Below are 22064 nucleotides of genomic sequence, written 5' to 3'. Positions count from 1 at the left end.
TGCAAATGTGTTTTTATCAATTTATTTATCCCAGATATGTGTTTTTCACATCCATTAGGTCTAGCCAGAACTACTTCAGAGTTTCAGATGTGGTACAGTACTTTTCTTCATGAAAAAATCGTGACTACTTTTTGTTGAACTTGATCTGCCAGCCAAAGCATGAATACCTTTCAAATCCACATTGATAGTGTCTGTTTTACTTGATACAGTATGTAGAAATATATATATATATATATAAAAAACAAACTCACTGTGCCTACTTTTACAGGTGTAAGTAAGGAGCTGGTTGACAGGCACCTTAGATCGTAGCGCATTACATGCATGTCGTTTTTCATCACAAAATGGGCGGCCTCTTGTAGTACGTAGGCCTGCATACGGCACTCAAATTTTGAAAAGCATCGTATTATTCCTTCCTTCGGGTAGGGGCAGTGTTGTGAAGATAATGAAGCTGAAACAACTCGCTTGGTTCATTGATCTGATCTATATGCATCAAACTGGCAGTCTATTTTGCATTGATTACCAAATTTATTTTCTCAGCGATTGTTTTCAAATAATAAACCAAGCAACATTTATAGCCTTAATAGAATCCCCCCCCCAAATGCATTTTGTTTAGAAGCAATAATTACATGATTGTAGGCTATTTTGAAAGGGTAAATACTGCTGTAACTATGTGCTGTATTTTTATCTGATGCATTCCAGCAGCATATCAGGGCGGCAGGTAGCCTAGTGGTTAGAGCGTTGGACCAGTAATCGAAGGCTAATCGAACTGACTTGCCTAATTATATAAAAAAATATCAAACTGGGATGATGTAGGTTACACTGGCAAGTATAATAATATTTTCCAGGGCATATTATTTCACATGGGGGAGATGTGCTAAGATAAAAGGCTTGCTTGCTTGCTTGCTGTTTTTAGCCAGCTAGCTAGCAAGCTGCTAGCGGAGTAGCAAGGTAATGTTTAACTACACTTTCATTACATGTAGTTATTATTTAAATATGCAGTAGTTTTTCTTTCAAATAAGTGTACGGTGCTGGTAATCTTACCAATGTGAGAAGACAACAAGAATCTCTGCTATCTCTGCTATCTCTCGCCCCTTTGTGAATTTTGCTATTTGGGAGTCTAGAAATGCATGGACCGTTGAGGTATCGGGTTAACCAAAAGATGTGCATCGTTCCAAAAAACAGACCACCCAAGTGTAGCGAGTAAGTGTTTATCAGCGAGTAAGTGTTTATCACATTTAAAAGGTGAGATGAGTCAATGGCACGTTGCGGATCATTAAAGGGATAGTTCGGGATTTTGGCGCTGAAGCCCTTTATCTACTGCCCCGGAGTCAGCTGAACTCCTCTGTCCAGTATGAACCAAGTTTGAGGTAGTTTTGCGAGCAAATGTTAACTAGCGTTAGTGCAATGACTGGCAGTCTACAGGAACAGCTTCCCATAAACTTCAATTTTATTGTGCTAACGCAAGTTGAACTTTCTTCACACTGAATGCAGAGACAAATGGTATTCACAAGTTTATCTGCTTCTGGGGAAGTAGATAAAATTAAACTCTCGAACTATCGATTTAAACCCCAGCAGCAGGTTTCAGGACACCAGAGTGTGGATCATGTATGCCTGTATGCCACTCATTCCACATAATATAACTTCAACACTGTCACTGTGAAGGCAGTTTCCTGACCTCCCCCATGCCTAAAGGGAAAAGAGCTCTCAACATACCACAGGCTGTGTGGTGTACATGGACAGCCCTCTGTTAGCAGATGCTCTTATTTTTCTAGCGTATTCGGGATGGGCCGTCATGGGGCTCAGAGAGCCAGATGAGCTAAGGTAGAAGCAATGCAATTTGAGTCTCGGAGACAAACTTGTCAACTTCGGCATGGAGGTAAGGGCTAAGCCATGACACCACCATCGTGATATGTAGAATCCTCCCCTAAACAATGGAGCTCCTAGCAAGGCCATACAGCTGTTAATTGTATTGAAAATAAAATGGTTGTCATGACATGAGCAGAAGGTTGTGGAGGCTGGATAATATATCATGTTAATGCCAGCATGTCTCATGCTCACTAATGTCTATGGTCTCCGGTATTAGGAGTAAGCCTCCGTTTAGGAGGGAGTTTGGCTCCCTGGTTTTATCAAGGGGTCTGGGTAATCAATCTGCCTCCCAGGTGATTGGGCCCTGGCTGATGGATGGGAATGGGACACAGTGACGGCACCACTACTCAGGGCTTTGGGATTCCTTCTGTATGTGGTCCTCATGTCGTGGAGCCCTGTTTTTATAGCACATTAAGTAACGTTAGCTCTCTTAAAGTGTACACTAAAGTCCTCACTCCACGCTATAAAACCTGATTGTACAGCAGGAAGAAAAAAAATCTAAATAGGTTTTCATCGGTATGGTATTCCAAACAGCTGGTTTTAATTTAAGCTCTGCAGGAGACAGAGGGAGCTGAGAAGGGAAGAGGAGAGATTGTTGATGAGATGTGGTGGTGGGAGCATAAACTGGGGTAGATATGGGCCTTTCTATTCTTTTGGTTGTTATCCTGAGGTCGGCCAGCTTCCAGACCTTGAGGCTCTCTTATCTGAGGGATTCTCTCCCTCACAGAGCGCTACTCTGCTGTGGACCAGAATGCATTGCCCTTCCCTTGCAGGCCAATCAGACAGCTGCATGATACTATCAGATCGTACAGTTCTAGATTCCTTGGTACTCAGATATTAATCTGGTTTCACCTAAGTTCATATGAAGGCCATGGAAATGCTTTCTCTGGGTCTACTCTGCAATCTTTACTTCCAAGAACGCAGGGTACAGTAAGTATAGTAACTACAGGTAGGTTACCGTAGGTAAAAAATAAATAATAATTCTTAAGTATATACTATTATGGCCGGAGTAGACTCTCCAACCTCTACTATATTAAAGAAACAGTGGGGCAAAAAAGTATTTAGTCAGCCACCAATTGTGCAAGTTCTCCCACTTAAAAAGATGAGAGGTCTGTAATTTTCATCATAGGTACACTTCAACTATGACAGACAAAACGAGAAAAAAAATACCAGAAAATCACATTGTAGGATTTTTAATGAATGTATTTGCAAATTATGGTGGAAAATAAGTATTTGGTCACCTACAAACAAGCAAGATTTCTGGCTCTCACAGACCTGTAACTTCTTCTTTAAGAGGCTCCTCTGTCCTCCACTCGTTACCTGTATTAATGGCACCTGTTTGAACTTGTTATCAGTATAAAAGACATCTGTCCACAACCTCAAACAGTCACACTCCAAACGCCATTATGGCCAAGACCAAAGAGCTGTCAAAGGACACCAGAAACCAAATTGTAGACCTGCACCAGGCTGGGAAGACTGAATCTGCAATAGGTAAGCAGCTTGGTTTGAAGAAATCAACTGTGGGAGCAATTATTAGGAAATGGAAGACATACAAGACCACTGATAATCTCCCTCGATCTGGGGCTCCACGCAAGATCTCACCCCGTGGGGTCAAAATGAACACAAGAACAGTGAGCGAAAATCTCAGAACCACACAGGGGGACCTAGTGAATGACCTGCAGAGAGCTGGGACCAAAGTAACAAAGCCTACTATCAGTAACACACTACGCCGCCAGGGACTCAAATCCTGCAGTGCCAGACGTGTCCCCCTGCTTAAGCCAGTACATGTCCAGGCCCATCTGAAGTTTGCTAGAGAGCATTTGGATGATCCAGAAGAAGATTGGGAGAATGTCATATGGTCAGATGAAACCAAAATATAACTTTTTGGTAAAAACTCAACTCGTTGTGTTTGGAGGACAAAGAATGCTGAGTTGCATCCAAAGAACACCATACCTACTGTGAAGCATGGGGGTGGAAACATCATGCTTTGGGGCTGTTTTTCTGCAAAGGGACCAGGACGACTGATCCGTGTAAAGGAAAGAATGAATGGGGCCATGTATCATGAGATTTTGAGTGAAAACCTTCCATCAGCAAGGGCATTGAAGATGAAACGTGGCTGGGTCTTTCAACATGACAATGATCCCAAACACACCGCCCGGGCAACGAAGGAGTGGCTTCGTAAGAAGCATTTCAAGGTCCTGGAGTGGCCTAGCCAGTCTCCAGATCTCAACCCCATAGAAAATCTTTGGAGGGAGTTGAAAGTCCATGTTGCCCAGCAACAGCCCCAAAACATCACTGCTCTAGAGGAGATCTGCATGGAGGAATGGGCCAAAATACCAGCAACAGTGTGTGAAAACCTTGTGAAGACTTACAGAAAACGTTTGACCTCTGTTATATACCCTTTGTTGGCAATGACAAAGTATTGAGAAACTTTTGTTATTGACCAAATACTTATTTTCCACCACAATTTGCAAATAATAAATTCATTAAAAAAATCCTACAATGTGATTTTCAGTTTTTTTTTTCTTATTTTGTCTGTCATAGTTGAAGTGTACCTATGATGAAAATTACAGGCCTCTCATCTTTTTAAGTGGGAGAACTTGCACAATTGGTGGCTGAGTAAATACTTTTTTGCCCCGCTGTATAATGCCCGAAGGGGTGTGCTTTATGGCCAATATACCACAGCTATGGGCTGCTCTTAGGCACAACCCAACGCGTGCCTTATTGCTATTATAAACTGATTACCAATGTAATGAGAGCAGAAAAAATAAATGTTTTGTCATACCTGTGGCATTTGGTCTGATATCCCACGACTTTCAGCCAATCAGCAGTCAGGACTTGAACCACCCAGTTTATAAAAATACATGAATTGGGTATCTTTCCAGGATGAGTTTAGTGAGCGGAGCAGCTGCTCTTCTTGTTGAAGTTGTAAATCAGTTCGTCTCCTTCCAGAAAAGCAAATCCCCATAACGGTGCTGTGGCTTTGCACTGCTCGTCCCGGCTCAAGTCTCCTGATAAGGGATGTCGAGACAGCACATTGCACCTGCATTCATTATACAGAAAGGTCCTAGATGCCACATTAACACAGATGGATGAAAATGTGTTTTCTTGGGCATACATAAGTGTTCGTCGGTTATAAATTGTACCTAGGTGATTACATGACACTTCAAAACATTTGTCAGAAATATGTGTGTTCATGGTGTCAATACAATGTGTAACAAGTGTGAACTGGCGTGCTACTCTCATTTCAACTCCTATTACAATTTCATACGTATTTACAGTGTAATAACGCTAGTGTTTATAGTACATGCACTTTTGTAAGCGTGAATACATTTACAAGCAGCAAATGAATGTATCTACTTTATGTACCCAATTTACAAACCTTCACTCAAATTATTAATTTGTTGAGAGGAAGATGTTTGAAAGTGTTGCATTTTCCCCAGACAAGGTTCTTAGGATAAGGCAGGGGTAGGCAACCCTGTTCCTGGAGTGTCGCAGGTACTGCAGGATTTTGGTCCAACTAGGCCCCACATCTGACCAACTGTGCTAATTGATCAGTTCAGTGATTGCCTAAATTCAACACACCTGGTTTTCCAGGTGGGTTAAATCAAAAACCAAGGTTGCTCTGGGATAAGGCATATAGGTGGAACAGCAGTTTTTGACCGCCAGCTCTGCACATTGTGACAGTCAGTCCTAGGAGCACAGCTGATGGATGCTGACAGAGCTTTCGGTGTAACGCCATAACGGAAATGGTTATTTAGTTATCATTCAGCTTGTTGATGTGGATGATGTTCTAACATGCAATTCTCTATTGCCCCTGGGTGCCCTTAGCTACCTCCACATAACCCCTGTAAACCAATTGTACTTGTTAAGGAGTCACAATGTTCTACAGAGCGTCAAATTTGATTAAAGCCAAAGCGAAGACTCGAGTAATCTGAAATGTGTAGCTTCGTTGTCTCCACCTAGACTTGTGGATCCAGTTAGTCAGATGAGATGTGTGTATATTTTATGTATGTATATATTATATATTTGTTTACAGCTTTTCATAGTTTGATTTGTGGTTTTATGGCCTTTCATGGCATATTTAAAACCATGATGCAATGTTCTACACACCGATGAATTCCAGCTGAGATCCTAAAGCATCGGTTTCAAGTGATATTGGCATTTTTCCTTCTGCCTTGGATTGTCCTTGTGATTCCTTCATTTGACACTTTTCAGAATTTTGAAATGGTTGTCCACTAGCATGATTGATCAATGGTATACTAAAGAATAAGACTTGAAATGTATTCTAAAAAATATATAGTGTGGGGTCTCTATGTTCAGTTGCAATATGGCGACTCTTTGGGATGCACACCCCTCTACACCTTCCACTGGCATAATCCCTCATCAATTTACATGCTTTGATACAAAATCCTTACAAATGTCAATGACTTATTTGCTGCATAGTCAGACCAGCTAGCTACATTTAAAAAATAGCTCTAATCAAGCCTATATGACATGGAATAGTCCAAGGAATCCTTTTGTTTGATTTGTACATGGGCTGGAAAGGCCTGCTATTGGAAATCCCTGAAGCAGGCTTTGGGGGCAAGTCTGATTCTCGTGTGAAATGGAAAGGCTCTATAGCTGTGGGCTGAGTTGACTGGGGCTGTATGGGTGTTGGCAGGGGGAGCGCTGTTCATGAATAGGGTCTTTGACTACCTCAGACCTGCCCTGAAAGGCAGGACAAAGACCCTAGGGCAACGGCTTAGAGCCTCACAGCTGAGCTACAGAATGCTGCCTTCACCCAGTCTTCCTCCCTCCTTGCCTGATTTAAATACTACAGTGGCTTTAAGCATTCTGGAGACCAAGGCCCACATCACTTCTATACGCCACATTCTCCATCAACTTTCTCCAGTGTTTTTGTTTACATCATGCTAATGCTAGAAGGCTATTTACATGAGCTATTGTGTTGCAACTTTTTGGAAGAGTGGTGAATAATCTTCAGTGAGCTCCTTATAAACAGCCCGGGAATTGTTTGTTTGATCTTTATTGTATTTTTCAGTAATGTGTTTTGCCATGTTATTCTGTTCTCCCACCTCCTCCTTTGCTATAATTCATATTAGTCTGGGCTTAGCAAAGCCCCTCGTTAAACATGTATTAACACTAGCTCCATGGACCCCCCCCCCCCCTGCTTGTTGGTAATCACAGCTAAGCTTGGCGTCAGGCGGGTGAAGTCGTTCATTAGGGAACAGTTTTTGTTTGTTTTCGTATAATATAGAGGCGTTGGCAAATAAATGAGATGAAGACTTTAACCTCAAATTCGTTGCTTGCTTCGTTATTTTTGATTGAGCTGTGTGCTACCCCATGGTTTAAGACACGAAACAACAAAAAAGGCACTAAATCTTATCAGCAGAGTTAATGGGTCAGTTCAGCCCTGTCCAGACACTCTCTCCCCATAGGGTCTCCTGTTTCAGATGTCACTCAGAGCTTTGTTTGCCCCCCAGGGTGAAGGGTGAGAGGTCAAGGTTCAGGGCCAGTTTGCTGAGTGGTCACCAAAGCCCCGGGTTCACTGAGCACATCCGTTCCCTTTTTCACACCAGCCCTAAGATACGAAAAGAGGGGGAAAAAGCCACACTATTCTTTTTTTTCTCATCACAATCTAAAATTAATTTTCGGTCTAATTCATTGATTTGATTATGGTGGCTAAATTCTTTCACATGGGTGCAATGACATTGGCTTAGAACTTGTGCCTGAGACATGGATATAGCGTCTTATTGCAAGCTAGGCTAGTGCCATCGTAGAAATATGATTTGTTCAAAGACAAGATTAGTTTTTTTTGCTAGAGGCCTGCTTTGCTGCTCTCCTCTTCAATTACCTTTCACCGCAATACAAAATGGCATTTTGATTTACTGAGCTTTTTATAAACGTCTGACTTATTATTTGCATGTGAAAAGTCATTGTGAGGTTTACGCAAGAACACTTCGTCTCGAGCATCTGTCAAGATCAACAATCCTGTTTTGCACCTCAGCAAAACTTCCCACCCAACATATAAGACTCCCAGCATGTTTGTCCAAAACACCTCCAGAGTTTGCGAGCCAAAGACCTCACCCTCGTTAGCCCCCACCCACAACTCCAGTCTCTCTCCGCCCCACCACCACCCAACAAATGACCTCCAGTCAGGTTTATTATGCAGTTTCACACAGACCAAAATTGCAGCTGCATGGCGAGCAATCTGGATCACATTAGCTCAGGCGCTGTGATTTATAAATTGTTTCTCAGGCCATAAATCCCTGCTGTAATTGTGCACAAGCTCCCCTCTCCCTTCTCTCCCCCTTCGTTCCTTCATCAGCTCCTTCTCCCCCTCTCTCTCTGACACACAGCTTACAGTGCTCAGGTCATCTCTAATTGTTTGCAGGACTGAGCACTTTGGATTTGGAAGAAGTTGTTGCATTGTGAAGTGGGAGAGAATTTAAAAAATTTTTTTTTTTAGGAAAGACTCAAGATAAATCTTTTTTTTTTTCTCCAATCTCAACAAAACTACTATGCGAGCTGAACAGTATACGCAGTATTTCTAGTGGTGATTTGTGGAGAGTGGTTGGTGTTCAGGTAGGTCTGTGGCAGCATGGTCTTGGCTCTGCTTTCCTGAACACTCAGTGTAATTGGTAGGGGCCTCTCCTTAGCTCTGCCCCTGCCTGGGAATCTGATATTTGCTGCAGCCCCTGGTCATAATCACCTTTCCCCTCTCATAAGAATGTATTCAGATTGAATGATAGTAATATGCAAAGACAGGAATATTTTTTTGAAATTTGCAAGGTTAACCATGAGTTGGTGTATGGATTTCTGTCAGGGTTGGGGTCAATTTCATTTAACTTCAGTCAATTCCAGAAGTACACTAAAATTCCAATTCTCTTCAATGCTTTTTAGTTGGAGTTTGGTTCACTTTCTGAATTGACTGGAATGTAAATGGAATTGACCCTAACTCTGATTCAATATCATTCCATTGACATTTAGTGGCCCCCATTCTCCCTGATATCATTGGCATTCATCAGGACTCTTGGCTAGCATTGTGCCTTTTGGTACTTCCTATAATCCCTTTCAGATACAGATCATTTGATTTAATTTGACATGGCATTTATTATCCGTAAAGATTTTTTTCTTTCTTTAAGCTCACTGAATTTCATTCGCCTCCCTTTTTCGCCAAACACTCCGGAAAGTATTTGTTCCAGAGGTTTTTCCTGAGTGTTGACAGGGACTGAGCGGTTCTTGTGTGCTCAGGAAGGGGAAGGTTCCTTGCATATGCTTACTACTCCGTTGTTTTGCTCTGACGACTTGGTGAACCTCGAAGAGGTAGAGGACCTTATGACCCAGGCTCGTTTTGCTCCGTGTCCCTCCTAAAGATTGATGTTTCTGGAGTCAGGGGACTGGCAGGCATGGGACTGGCAGGCATGGGACTGGCAGGCATGGGACTGGCAGGCATGGGACTGGCAGGCATGGGACTGGCAGGCAGGGGACTGGCAGGCAGGGTGATTTCCATTGGCCTAAATTCTTCAGAAATTTCACTTTCTTTGGAAAGTGTAATTTTATATATGTTTGTACTAGTGAACATTTGAATATTTGTACTTTTTTTAAATTGTTTCCTTTGTTTGGTGCGTTTTTACACATTTTGATCTCTAAAAAGGTGAATCTGCAATAAGGGCTGACTTTGTTTGATTACAAATTTTTATGTTAATGTTTTTTTTAAAGTCCAAAATGCTGCCATATTAAACTTGAACAACTTAACTCTGATTAATGGGCTGCAAGTTCAGGCATGCATACCCACAGTGTGTGTGTGTCAGAGAGAGACTAGGTTAGCAGTGGGGTGAGAGGGGTGTCAGGCAGTAAAACTGAGATGAGGCAGGGCTGAGACTTCAGGCCCTGAGATTTGTGCCTACTCTCAGTGCAAACACAGGAGGCATCTGCAGGCAGCTGTGTGTGGGGGGAGGGGCTGGTGCTCGGGGCAGGGAAAGGGGGGGGGGGTGCAGAGTGAACACAATCAACCCTCTGTTTTCATAAGACTTGTGGTATGTGAGAGCAGAAACAAATGTGTTTAATTTAGGCCCTTTTTCTCTCTCCTTCTCCCCAGCACCCCACCTAACCACTCCTCTTTTATACTGACTTTTTCTCAAAGATGCTTCATGGCCTCCTGCCTGTGTCAGCTGGTCTGAGGAGTTATATAAAATTTGGCAGACTTATCCTCGTTTAAGATCAAATTTACCCAGAGGTGTAAATATTTATCTACATTTTCTGGAAAAAGTATTTTTTGTTTCTACCTCAGTTTAGAAGTGATTATTGTGTAGAGGTATTTACCCTGTTGTGTGGGGGTGTATGGTGGACTTATTACCGCATCATAACCTGCTTGGCTGGCACCACACACTCTTATGTTGGTAACCCATGCTGTCTCTGTCAGTACATTTGTGTTTGGGTATAAATGAAAATTGCAGGTTTCATTGATGTCATTTGTGTAGATATTGCACTTTTAGCACACAGACACACAGACACACACACAGAGAGAGAGAGAGTTAATTTGATTTCTCTCTTGAGCTTTACATTAAACATCCAGCCAACCACTGTTAGTCACAACTAGTTCTGGAGTTAATTACAGAGGTTTACGGCTGTGCATTTCAATGAAAGTAGGCTGCTCCCCAAACAATAAAATGTTGTGTTACTGGACAAACGGTGCCAGGGGAAATTACGTGAAAGACTGACAATGTCTCCTCCGTTATAAGTGTAGCATGGCTTGACATTGGACCGCATTAATACTGAGTTTACCAGTGTAGTCTATCACAATTGAAACCAGATACCACATAATTGACTTCAAATAATTGAGTGTAACAGCGTGACTGCCTACTCTCTTTGAATGAGAAAGTGAGCCTCCTGCCAGACACATTATTATTTTCTTGTGGCTTTAATTATACCTTGTTTTATTTGACCAGCCTGCCGTTGTTTTCTGTAATACAATTGCTAACCTATTCCAAACTTTCACCCCAACAAGTGCTTATTTTCCTAACCACATCTGATCTGAAATTGCCTTAAAGTAAAACGATACTGTACATCGTTTAAAGAGACATTCACTGTTCTGCTGTAGCAACACTCTTTAAACTCTGGCAATAATTATTGATCATGTCAACCCCCCCCCCCCCCCAAATAAAAATGAACCCTGATACAAATAACTGCTTGAGATACAAAAAAATTCAGTCTCATTAAAGCCACAGTCTTTTTCTCTCTAGTAAAACCCTCAAGGCACTATTCAGAAAGGCCAAAATAAGAGGTATATCTTGGGCTTGCACTGTTTGTTTGTGTAAAAATAGATTCTGTATACATTTGTTTTTGCAGCTAGCCTAGTGGAATGAGACGGATGTCAAAATTCATGAGTGGGGACTTCACAAACAGAACCTGATTTTTAGCAGCCTAAATAACAGCCTAAATAAATCAGGGCTTGCAGACCAGTATGTCATTTTTCAGAATATACATGAACTAGTCATATGACACTAAAGCTCACTGAGTTCAATACAATTGAATCTATTTAGTTTTTGTGTAATTTAGAATTCCTTACAAATGAATCTAATGCATGTGTAGAAGAACGCAAGCTGCCTTTTTACTGTTGAGCATCAAACCAATTAGGCTCCTGAGTGGCGCAGCGGTCGAAGGCACTGCATTGCAGTGCTAGCGGCGTCACTACAGACCCTGGTTGATTCTAGGCTGTATCACAACTGGCCGTGATTGGGAGTCCCATAGGGTGGCGCACAATTGGCCCAGCATCGCATAAGTAAGCCAAAATTGTAAATAAGAATTTGTTTTTCACTGACTTGCCTAGTTAAATAAAGGTTGAATTTTTTTTAAGTGTTGATGATTCTGCAAGTTTTTCTTTGTTTTTCTGTGTCTTAAACGTCAACTTTGTAGTTTGTAGACGAGCATGGACCAGTGATGTCACCTCTTTATTTGACCAAGACTGATGGTTGTAAGAAAGCATGGTTGGTTGTTATGTTGGATTTATCTGGGACTGTTTGGCACAGTGTGTAACTGATTTAGAATCTTGGCAAAGCCCCTCCACTGTGTTTTTAAGACCTCCCTCATGCTGCCTCCCCTCTTCACTCTTCTCTTTCCCTCTTTGCGCTAATAGTTCTTTTGTATACAAGAGCATGTTAAGAGGCCTATGAGCCTGGCCTTAATAGGCCATGTTGCCATAGAAACCAGTGCACTCTGGATGGCTGACCTTTGACCCAGTTTTTCCTTGGCTGTGAATAAGAGAGCAGGGCGACCAACCTGGTCACAATAGAGGCCCAGAGAGCTGAGGGAGTGCCCCTGTCACAGTCACTTAACTTCACTCCTCCACGTACTAATGGACACTTTGAATGTGCTAGCCATTAGAAGGATGCTAGTGACACTGCTTGAGACAGCAGTCTTCACGGGGTTAACCCCATGCATAACCTGGGTGTCTGCTCTGGGCTGGGGCGTTGGGAAATATCACTCCGCTATTCACACATCCTACCAAACACATCTATCATTTTTATGTTCTCAGATTCAAAATGGCATAGTTGCAATGTATCCATTTGAAGGCTTGTGCATTTGGCACACAGTTTATCCTTAAAGGACTGTTTTTGGGGCTTTGAAAGTGAATTGATAAAGTGTTTCTAGTTGTTGTTGCATTGGATTAGCTCATCAACTTTTATTCAAGGTAATATTTTTCTTTAATGTGAACATTTTTGTTAATAGCTGACAACTCCATAAAGGTGAGCAGTGTATATCTATGTTTACATAAGAAATGGTAAATACAGGGTGTGGATATATTCATGGTAACTAATTGTTATTTCCATCAATTATGTAGGCACCATAATATTTTCTCTGTGTAAGTTCCTTCGTTTTCCTGAGGATTGTTTTCATGGACAACTTCCTCTTATAAGGTAATCCACTTTACTGCAGACTGGATAATGGTCTGTTTTTCCACTAACAGCTATTTCTGTGGCCAGTATCAGCCAAGCTGACCAGCATAACTTCCCATCGTTTCCCTGTCAGTTAACCACTAATTAGCACAATGAGGGCTGGAGTTTGCTTAATAATTGTCTATGTAATTGCCTGTAATGTCCGCAAACAATGGATCTTAATTCAAATTTAGACAATTTTTTTTTCTCATTTGATGTCATGCATAGATCAAGTAGAGGTGGCAATGGCTCGCATAAGCAGGTGATTTGAGCGGAAATAAACAGGGAGGGACTATGGCGTAAGGATTGGCAAGGCCATTGTGTGGTGCTGCTGTTCATATAGGTAGAGGATCATTAACAGCTCACTCTTAACAGCAAGCTGTGTGGCCCATTTTCTGTTGAGGGGCAAAAGAAAACAATGGGGAGGGGCTCTCCACAAAGTAGGTGATTGACATATATGCTGGAGCAATCCCTGGAAGCATTTCTCTTTCCCTGCTGTTTGGAGAAGAGAGTGTTGAGAGTGGGGTTGATGGCCCCAGCCCAGAGCAGACACCCTGGCCGCCAGGGTGCCCGCCAGGGTGCCCGCCAGGGTGCCCGCCAGGGTTGTCATCAGCTACAACTTTGAACTTTATATACATTATCAAAAGTTAGAACATTAAACAGTGATTTCAAAACACTGAGATTCACGGTGATGTGGGGAGCAAGAAATAGGATTTTAGCCAAGGTTGCTCTGCACAGACACACGGTAGCGTTTGCTGGCCGATAGTACTTAAAACGTCTGAACAGAGTGCCGGCCATAATGTAGAAACCTAGTGCAAACCGATTCTACATGTAGAACCGTGCAGAAAGGACATCCACCAGCGAGTGAACCCTAAAACACACCGTGCCGAATGAACGGCAGATCAGCATTTGGTGCAGTGTGTGTGGTCCCTAAAATAGACATTTTCAAAGACACATTTTTGTAGTTTTTTTTTTTAACCTTTATTTTACTAGGCAAGGCAGTTAAGAACAAATTCTTATTTTCAATGACGGCCTAGGAACAGTGGGTTAACTGCCTGTTCAAGGGCAGAACGACAGATTTTGTACCTTGTCAGCTCGGGGATTTGAACTTGCAACCTTTCGGTTACTAGTCCAATGCTCTAACCACTAGGCTACACTGCCGCCCCAGTTAGATTGACTATAGAACAAAAGAACCTGAGGATGTGTCAATCGCAGATTTGATTAAACCTTTTCAAGGAGTTGTAACGACACGGCAGATAGTTAGTGGAAAAGTTTGGGCTGTTTTTTCTGTCTCTGGCAGAGTGTCTGACTTACTTTGACAACAAATGTCCAGACATCTGCCTCTCCTCTCCTCCATGCTCTGATGTTGTTGCCTGGCCAGCAGTATGACGGCACACACTTCAGAGATGACAAAGACACTTGGCCATGTTTCCCCCTGCTCTGTGAGAGAAATGTAACAATTAGAACCCAACTCTGGCAGTCCGCATGCACCCGAGCATATGTTGTATTCTCTCTGTTCGAAAAACCAAAGGGCTTCATCTTGGCTTTTGGGAAATTTTCTGTGGTGACTCTGCCACCTTTGTTGCATCTGGGTCCCTGATAAGTAGCACAGTATTCTACTGATGTCTATTCTGAGTTCTGGAGGCAGAGGGAGGCTGGAAGACAATTAGAGGCATGGAAATGGATCAGATAGTTGCAGAAGTTGACTTTTATTTGCACAGCTCTCACAGCTTCTGAAACTCGTCACCAGAGCAGACTCTACAGTGAAACCAGTGTCTCTATGGAGGCCAACCTAGGCCTGCTCAAATTGTGTTTGTTTCTAATGAAATTAAGGGCATCTACAAAGCATTACTTGACTGCCTGAAGTTTATTGTAAAGTGTAATTGCTGATTTTAGTTTCAATGGTTTCAATCTTTTACAGATTATTCAAAGACTTCAGCTATGGGAATAACCATTTTAACAGTATCTTCCCATTCACCATGCGTTCCTTTCTGGGTTTTATGTACGTGCATTTATTTTGGGGGGATTTATTCAAATCTGTTGACCAGGTTTTTGTGTTTTTAGTCACAGAATTTTTCATTGATTTTGATTGAATAAGGGTCCCTTGATTCTTAGCCTAAATGTTCTGTTATTTTGAAGAGAGAACATTGCATTCCCACTTTAATTTGAGGCTTCTGCCCCGAACTTGGAGTGAAGGAAATATCTATATAAAATCTAGACTCTCAGCTTTTCCTGCATGAGGAACACTGACCTGTGTGTGTGTGTGTGTGTGTGTGTGTGTGTGTGTGGAAAGATTTCTAGAAAGCAGTTGAATAACTCTGAAGCCCCCCTGAGTTGATCCCCTACCACCTCTCCCTCTCTTGTAGTGTGCGGCTGGTGTGTAGTTGACTACAGTGATGTAGGAACTGCTGATACTGGGTGTGTGAGGTAGACATTTTACAGGGAGGGTTGGGGAAGATGGTCGTTTTCAAGGGGTCTTTCTCTAACCAGCCGCTCCATCGAGTACAGTGACAATTCTATGAAGGAGGCTGGCTCATTTTACCCTGAGGCACTTTTAAATGTATGTGCCCCAGTCCCCTTAGAAGCTGTCCAATAAGGGAAGGAGGGGGTGGGAGAGCTGGGTGATGGCATGGTCAGGCCAGGGTAGACCAAATGCTCACAATAGGGCTTGTTTCATTTGTGAAGGGACTTGTGATTGACATAGATTAGACAGTGAAAAATGTATTGTTTTGGTTATCCCTCCAGAAAGCAGCATTCATTAAGCAGTATGCACAGAACAAAATAAAGTTTCAATAGGGAGCTAGCAGCATCTAAAAGCATGGGCCTCCTGACAGTTGTATGGACTTGGGCCCATTAGGACCTGCGATTCAGCCTTGAGCAGTGTGGTGAAAATGAAGAGGACTGATGTCAACTCCAAGAATCCCCCCCCCCATTTTGGATGGGTATAAGGGTCCCCTTTCCCCCCTCCCTCAGTATTCTATTGGGCCCCAGCTGTCAGGAAACAATACCCTCTGCCTGCTCCGACAAACTAATTCCTGAAAATGTTTTTCTCCCTCTCTCCCTTTCCCCCTCCTGTTATGTCTTTTCCATTTTTAACCTGCAGTCATCCAAGCTTCCTTCCTCCCTATGAACTCAGTGATGAATGAAGCTTTAAAAATCTAATCCTGCACAGATGATTGTCAACTCCTTTTAAGCCTTGAAAAGGTTTTTGTCATCTTTCACATGCATGCAGTGAGTTCTCCCCCATAGACTTTGTGCAACAGTATAATGTATTAAGTGCACAGCCTTGGTTTATGTAAGATGAGGAAACGTGCCATGTCTTATTGTACAATATGGCTTTTTTCCCATGCAAAATATATATTTTATTTTAATCTGGGATATGGATTTTGAGAGAGAGATGAGTATAATAGCTGAAACAGCTAAACTGTTAAAATGGTCTTAAACCCTTCAAATCAGTACAGCGAAACAGACAGTTTGCCTGATAAAACCCAAGCCCCAGTGGCAGAGGTTGATTATGGGGACTCTGAGATGCACGTCGTTCTTCCTTCTCTATTTAGCCTGCTGCTGACCTAGCCATTTTGGGGAGTGTCATAGTGAACATGAATTAAACTACGGAGTAATGTGCAAAACAACTCGCAATTACTAAACAGCAATGCTGTTGCATTACTACTGACACATGCTGAGGCTTTGGAATCAAGTTGGTATTGTATTCTATACCCAAAAGGCAATGTAGAATATCTATGATACCACAAATGCAGCAGAAACCGAAAGGAAAACCCTTTTAATTCATTTGAAATCGTTGGATACCATGGAGAAAACGCACATGTATGACAGTCTGCCGTATTCGGTATTTAAACTGATTCACAAACCAGATGGCCGAGCTCTGCATCGGTCTGAGCACCAGCTCCACACACCGCACCAAGACTGATCTAGAAAATCTATTTTAAACGTGTTGCTTTCAGGAGGAGATAAAACAACTCCTCCATACATGACGCTGTTCCATGGGGAGTTACACATGGGCTGGGCGGCCATAAATGAACAATTGTGTTAAACTCTGTGCCAAAAAAATGGAAAAGAAAACACTAATGTTTAAGCCAATGATAACAACTATGATAGCAAGTTGAAAAATGTTAACAATAAAAGTGGATTAGTTTGGTTTGGGTCAAAAGGCCAAAACAATTCACCAGGATGCCATAGGCTTAGTGCGGAGACCCCACCCCTGCCTTTCCCCTGTCCTGATGGAGCTTCCTTCCAGCTGTCCCTTCCCACCCGCTAGTCGATGGGCGCCCACAGCTGGAATCTTGTTTTTTCCCTGACAAACTGCGATTTCACAGTCCCCCTACAGTCCGCTGTGTTCACATCCCTCTCCCCCTGCTGCCAAAAGCCGGTGTCTGACTCCAACAGCATATGAGTCTCATACAGGTGTCTGTCAGAGTTATGGCTCTCTGCTGGCTCTCACACCATTTATTACACTGTGGTCTGTTCTGGAATAGCTAAACCATATTTCATGCTATTCATTCTCAACAAGCATTAGCGAGTTAGTCTCGACACATTATAGCAGGTTCGATAATAGCATATGGTGTAAAACTGTGTGATTGTAGCTTTACCCTGTATATGAAGCAGATTAGGTATAGAAATACATTCCTTTTCTCTGTGATCGCTTTCATTTGAATCGATCTAAATAATCCTGATTTCATGTTACTCCTTCACCCCACAGTACCTGCAGATGAAATGGCCTCTACTGGATGTCCCTGGAGCTGCTGGACTCAAAGACTCCCGCTCCCCCACCCCAGGACACCTAGTGAGTACACCATACAATCTATCCATCCACTGGGTCTAGTAACAGCTCACAGCACCCTTCACTACATCATTACACAACAGTCATCTAGTCATTCCATACCATGCCAGTCCAACACATCATTTATCATTAATTATCATATAGTTTAAGGTCGCGTCCGGCCAGTTCATATGCCTTTCCGTAGAGAAGTCATCCGTGATTATGTTTTGGCACAGCCTCTTTTGTGCACCTCTGGACGTGCAGGACCTGCTGGGCCTGTTACACCTCATATGGAACCATGTTTTAGTGATAACACTAGATAAACGCCACTAGGGATCAACATACCATGAAGTGGGGAGAGAAAGAACAGCATATCTTGCTGATCTGGGGTTAGGGAAGTGATCTGTAGATGTGCTCAGAGAGTACCAGTGTCAGTCACCACGCTGTGGGAAAATAACCACAGTGACTCAGCCTGTGACCTCAGTAATCCCGGCTAGACGGGTCTGTTTAGTTTGGTGTGTTTGTCGGATCTCATAAACGCAATGATGCACTTGACAAAGTCCTCATTGAGTGGTGTCAATGGGAAGCTGTTGTCAGTGGGAGTAGTGCAGGCCTTGCCCTGGGGAATCCAGAGCTGCTCTGTAGCTGACTTCACTCTCTGTTAAAATGGTCTTGGAAGCCAATTTAAATATATTTTATTACAATAAGTGCTGACCTGTCGGTGACTCTGTGAGCATGGCTCGTTTGTCCGCTGTGCCCTGTTTTGTTCCTGCCAATGGATTTTATTTTATTTACTTAATATATAACATTATGAAATGCATGGTCTTGCATTATGGAATAGCAGAAAATGTGAATAAGGAGCAGAGTAATGGGAAGTGAATCAGGAGGAATTGAAAGAGACTATTGAAGACTTGACGTGAACACTGAGGACTCTGGCTTGGTTCCATGCTGCCCTGCCTTGGCTGAACTCCGGATTTCTCTGTTGTGGCGAGCCTTCTATATCTGTGCGACGTCTATTGAACCAGGAAGGTCAAATAGAGAGAGACTTATTGTGTACTTTGCCATTCAGGCATGAGGGATTTACTGTAGCTAATTTTGAAGGAGAATATTTGACTTATTTGAATTGCCTAACTTTACATTTGGTAGTGGACAGTTTGCTGGTTCCCATCTCAAGTCAAAGTCTTTCACTTTTTATATGTTCTTCCCCTTAAATCTTTTCTGGCAATAGAGTATTGGGTCATGTGAACTAGAAGAGGAAGTAGCCATTCTAGATCAGGTGATCTGAGACAAAGGGTCATCAAATGTGTGAGCAGAAGCATCCTCTGATACAGAGGGAGTGTAGCAAAGGAAGGCTGGGCCACTGGGGATTCAGATTGAAACACCCCACTGTGCCCTTACCTCCCCCCTACACACACACATACACACACACACACACACACACACCACGGCCATAAACCCACATGCCCTTCTGGTGAGCTGCTGCCAGGGAGCCAGGCTGATTATGTGCTCATTACCCAGGCAGCAGAGAGGGGGAGCAGGAGGCAGGCTCTCCAGGCCTGCAGGGCCCCAGCACTGCACTAATGAGAGCAATGGGAGCGGATGGGAACATGCAGAGGTACACGGGGGTCCAGGGATTACTGCCCAGGGGCCAGGGCCAACACCAGCCAGAGGGACCTGAGGAGAGGGAGCCAGGGGACAGCAGCAGGGTTTCCATCAACCACAATATTGATGTATTCCTGCTCTCTTCTGCAAGCACTCATTACATGTCATAATTGTATATTCATGATGGCTGGCATGGAGACAGCGTTTTTCTCTGATATTGATTGTGGGACTCCTGGAGGTGACCCTCAAGTATGCGCACATGCATGTACCTTCAGAATCTTAAATTGTTCATACACATATGGCCCTTTTACTGATGACTTATCTTCCCTAGAATGTGTTTGTAGAAAGGCATTCTCCCCCGTAGTGTATTTGCTGATGAATTAGTCATTTAGCCGTAGTTCTACAGCAGTAATGAGATGATGATGCCATCGCTGATGATCCGATTCCTGGTGACTCAGATCATAAAGTGTCCCTCACGGTGCCTGGCCTGCAGCAGACAACAATGTCAATTGTAATGAATGATGGAGCTGGACTCACTTGGACTCCTCCCTCTCGTTGTCTTAGTGGACCATGAGCGAGAAGAAGCTTTGAAAAAGAAATTCAACCCTTGTTTGGATATGAGAAGCCTGTGGAATGGGGAATTTTGTCCTGTAGTTGCTGTGCAGATTGGGTCCATAAGGCCCGTATGCTAATCAGAGCCTGCTCCGGCCGAGATCCTCAATTATTTACGAGACAGGTTTGTTTAGCATTCAGTTGGTATTGCTTTTGGTGGTACGGGTGGGCAGACTAGGGAGAAGGGAACAATAGAAGGGAACATTGCTTGTCTGTGAATACCCACCCCCGCCCCCATATCATACTCAGAGGGCTACCTCTTCATTCATTATACATCAATGGCAATGCAGGGCCAGTTGATGTATTGTGGGAGTCAGCCCTTGCCTTGTCTCTCCACCAGTAGTGTCCGGCCTTGCTGGAGCAGACTGGACAGGGAGAGAGCTGTCTGCCATCTGGTACCACAGATCATGTGCATTTGCACAGCAGCAATAACGCACTCCTCAAACTAGAGTAATGCAGTCCGATCATAATCATGGAGGTCATGCTGCCAATACCGCTCCTTCAGGTCATTCTACCATTCCTACTGATTGGTCCATGTTAGACTGTTCGACATGTCATTAGTTATAAGTGACTCAACATTAAAGTGGCACTCCAGTCTTCTTTTCACCTCATTTAACACCTGATTTAGTTAACAAAAGGCACATCTCAATAGGTGGTCCAGGTAAGTCATGACATCACAAGAAGGAGGGTGGGTCTTTCCTCTTGTTCTCTATTGCAATGGAGTGGGAGGCCGATGACATCACAACTTCCCATCATACCAACTCATGGAATGCCCTTGTCTAAAAAACACTACTTTCTTAAAAACATATTTTTTACCTTTTTTAGTGTGTGTACCAGGGTAGATACGTCGATTTTTAAATCAAATTGGCTCTGGCCAATTGTCGGGGAAAAGAAGAAAATCCCATTGCGAAGTCATGCTTTTTAGCCTATTCATTGATGGAAATACCAGTCTATGGAAATTCATTTGACTGGTCGTGCTTATCGGTCTATATGTTAATTGGCATAATTTAGTGGAATTAAATTGACGAGTGTGTATTCTGCAGTATATTCATCATGTACCTTATTTATCACACACGTACAGCATACAGAGCCTTTGAGTGGGACATCTGTCACAGCGCGAGAGCTGCTGCTGCAGCATCTCAAATGCCAAGGGAAGGCAGGCCTCATCACCGTGTCACACACCACTCTGCAATGAGCTGGAGGCAGTAGGCTATGCATTTTGAAAACAACATACTTCATTGTTTGAAACCTGAATGGCTGAATACATTATGAGGCATGTATTTCCTTGCTTCAAAGTAGGTTACTAGATCTCTTAGTGGATATTTTCATCTGTCACATGAAACCTCTCACATGAAAGTGCCCTTTTGACAATGGTGTTTTCCTGCTAATTGCATTGCAAAACAAACATTCACATGTAGCCTACTGCCTTGTGTGGATTGCTGCGCTTATAATGTGAAGAACATTTTTAGCTAAACGTTCTAATCTGTTTCATCAGACGCATTGCTTAAAAAAACAAAAACATGTTCGATGTAGCCAAGGCCTACTGGTTGTATGAATTTGGGATCCATCTTCCCACAACTGTCCCAGAGTCTGTTTGAAATAGGCTATTTCCTTCTCAACAAGCTGACCAAATAGAACAGATCAACTTTCCTACTATGAGGGATGACAAAGGCTAGTGATTTTGTTGTGTGTTACTCGTCTTGTAGGCTGAGGAAAAGTAAATGTGGACAGTTATTCTAAGCATCTTCAAAGTGCGCATCAGAATTTGGTAAGAAGGACCGCACATTGTTGCATCTTCGACTTGCATGTTCTGTTAATATGAATGACCATAATCTAAATGTGATTTCTGTCATTTTGGGCACTGTGAATGGACACCCTAATCAGGTTATGCACCCAATGCATATGGGTCCGGTACATTTCTCAAATGTCCAGTAAATTCAAATGTTACCGGTCAAGCGGCACTTTTTCCTAATGGAAACCCTGATGTGTCCTTCACTGTATTTATACACTACAAAAGTATGTGGACACTTGCTCGTCCAACATCTCATTCCAAAATTGTGGGCATTAATATGGAGTTGGTCCCCTATTTGCGGCTATAACAGCCTCCACTCTTCTGGGAAGGCTTTCTACTAGATATTGAAACATTGCTGCAGGGAATTACTTCCATTCAGCCACGAGCATTAGTGCGTTTGGGCACTGATGTTGGGCGATTTAGGCCTGGCTTGCAGTCGGCGTTACAATTTATCCCAAAGGTGTTCAATAGGGTTGAG

General features: G+C 42.9%; 1 protein-coding gene across 6 annotated transcripts in view; it reads left to right on the top strand.

The window, feature by feature from the left end:
• The window catches only part of LOC109895902 (transcription factor 7-like 1-A), a 48035-nt gene that overhangs the window by 9579 nt on the left and 16392 nt on the right, over positions 1 to 22064 (top strand). For all 6 annotated transcript variants that reach the window (XM_020489987.2, XM_020489988.2, XM_031830068.1 and 3 more), the window contains one exon: positions 17521 to 17604. In XM_020489987.2, the coding sequence (XP_020345576.1) occupies positions 17521 to 17604 (84 nt within the window). The remainder of the gene's footprint in view (positions 1 to 17520; positions 17605 to 22064) is intronic.

The sequence above is a fragment of the Oncorhynchus kisutch genome, linkage group LG8, assembly GCF_002021735.2.
Source record: "Oncorhynchus kisutch isolate 150728-3 linkage group LG8, Okis_V2, whole genome shotgun sequence".
Taxonomy (NCBI): Eukaryota; Metazoa; Chordata; class Actinopteri; order Salmoniformes; family Salmonidae; genus Oncorhynchus; species Oncorhynchus kisutch.
This window is presented reverse-complemented; position numbering and strand designations above follow the sequence as displayed.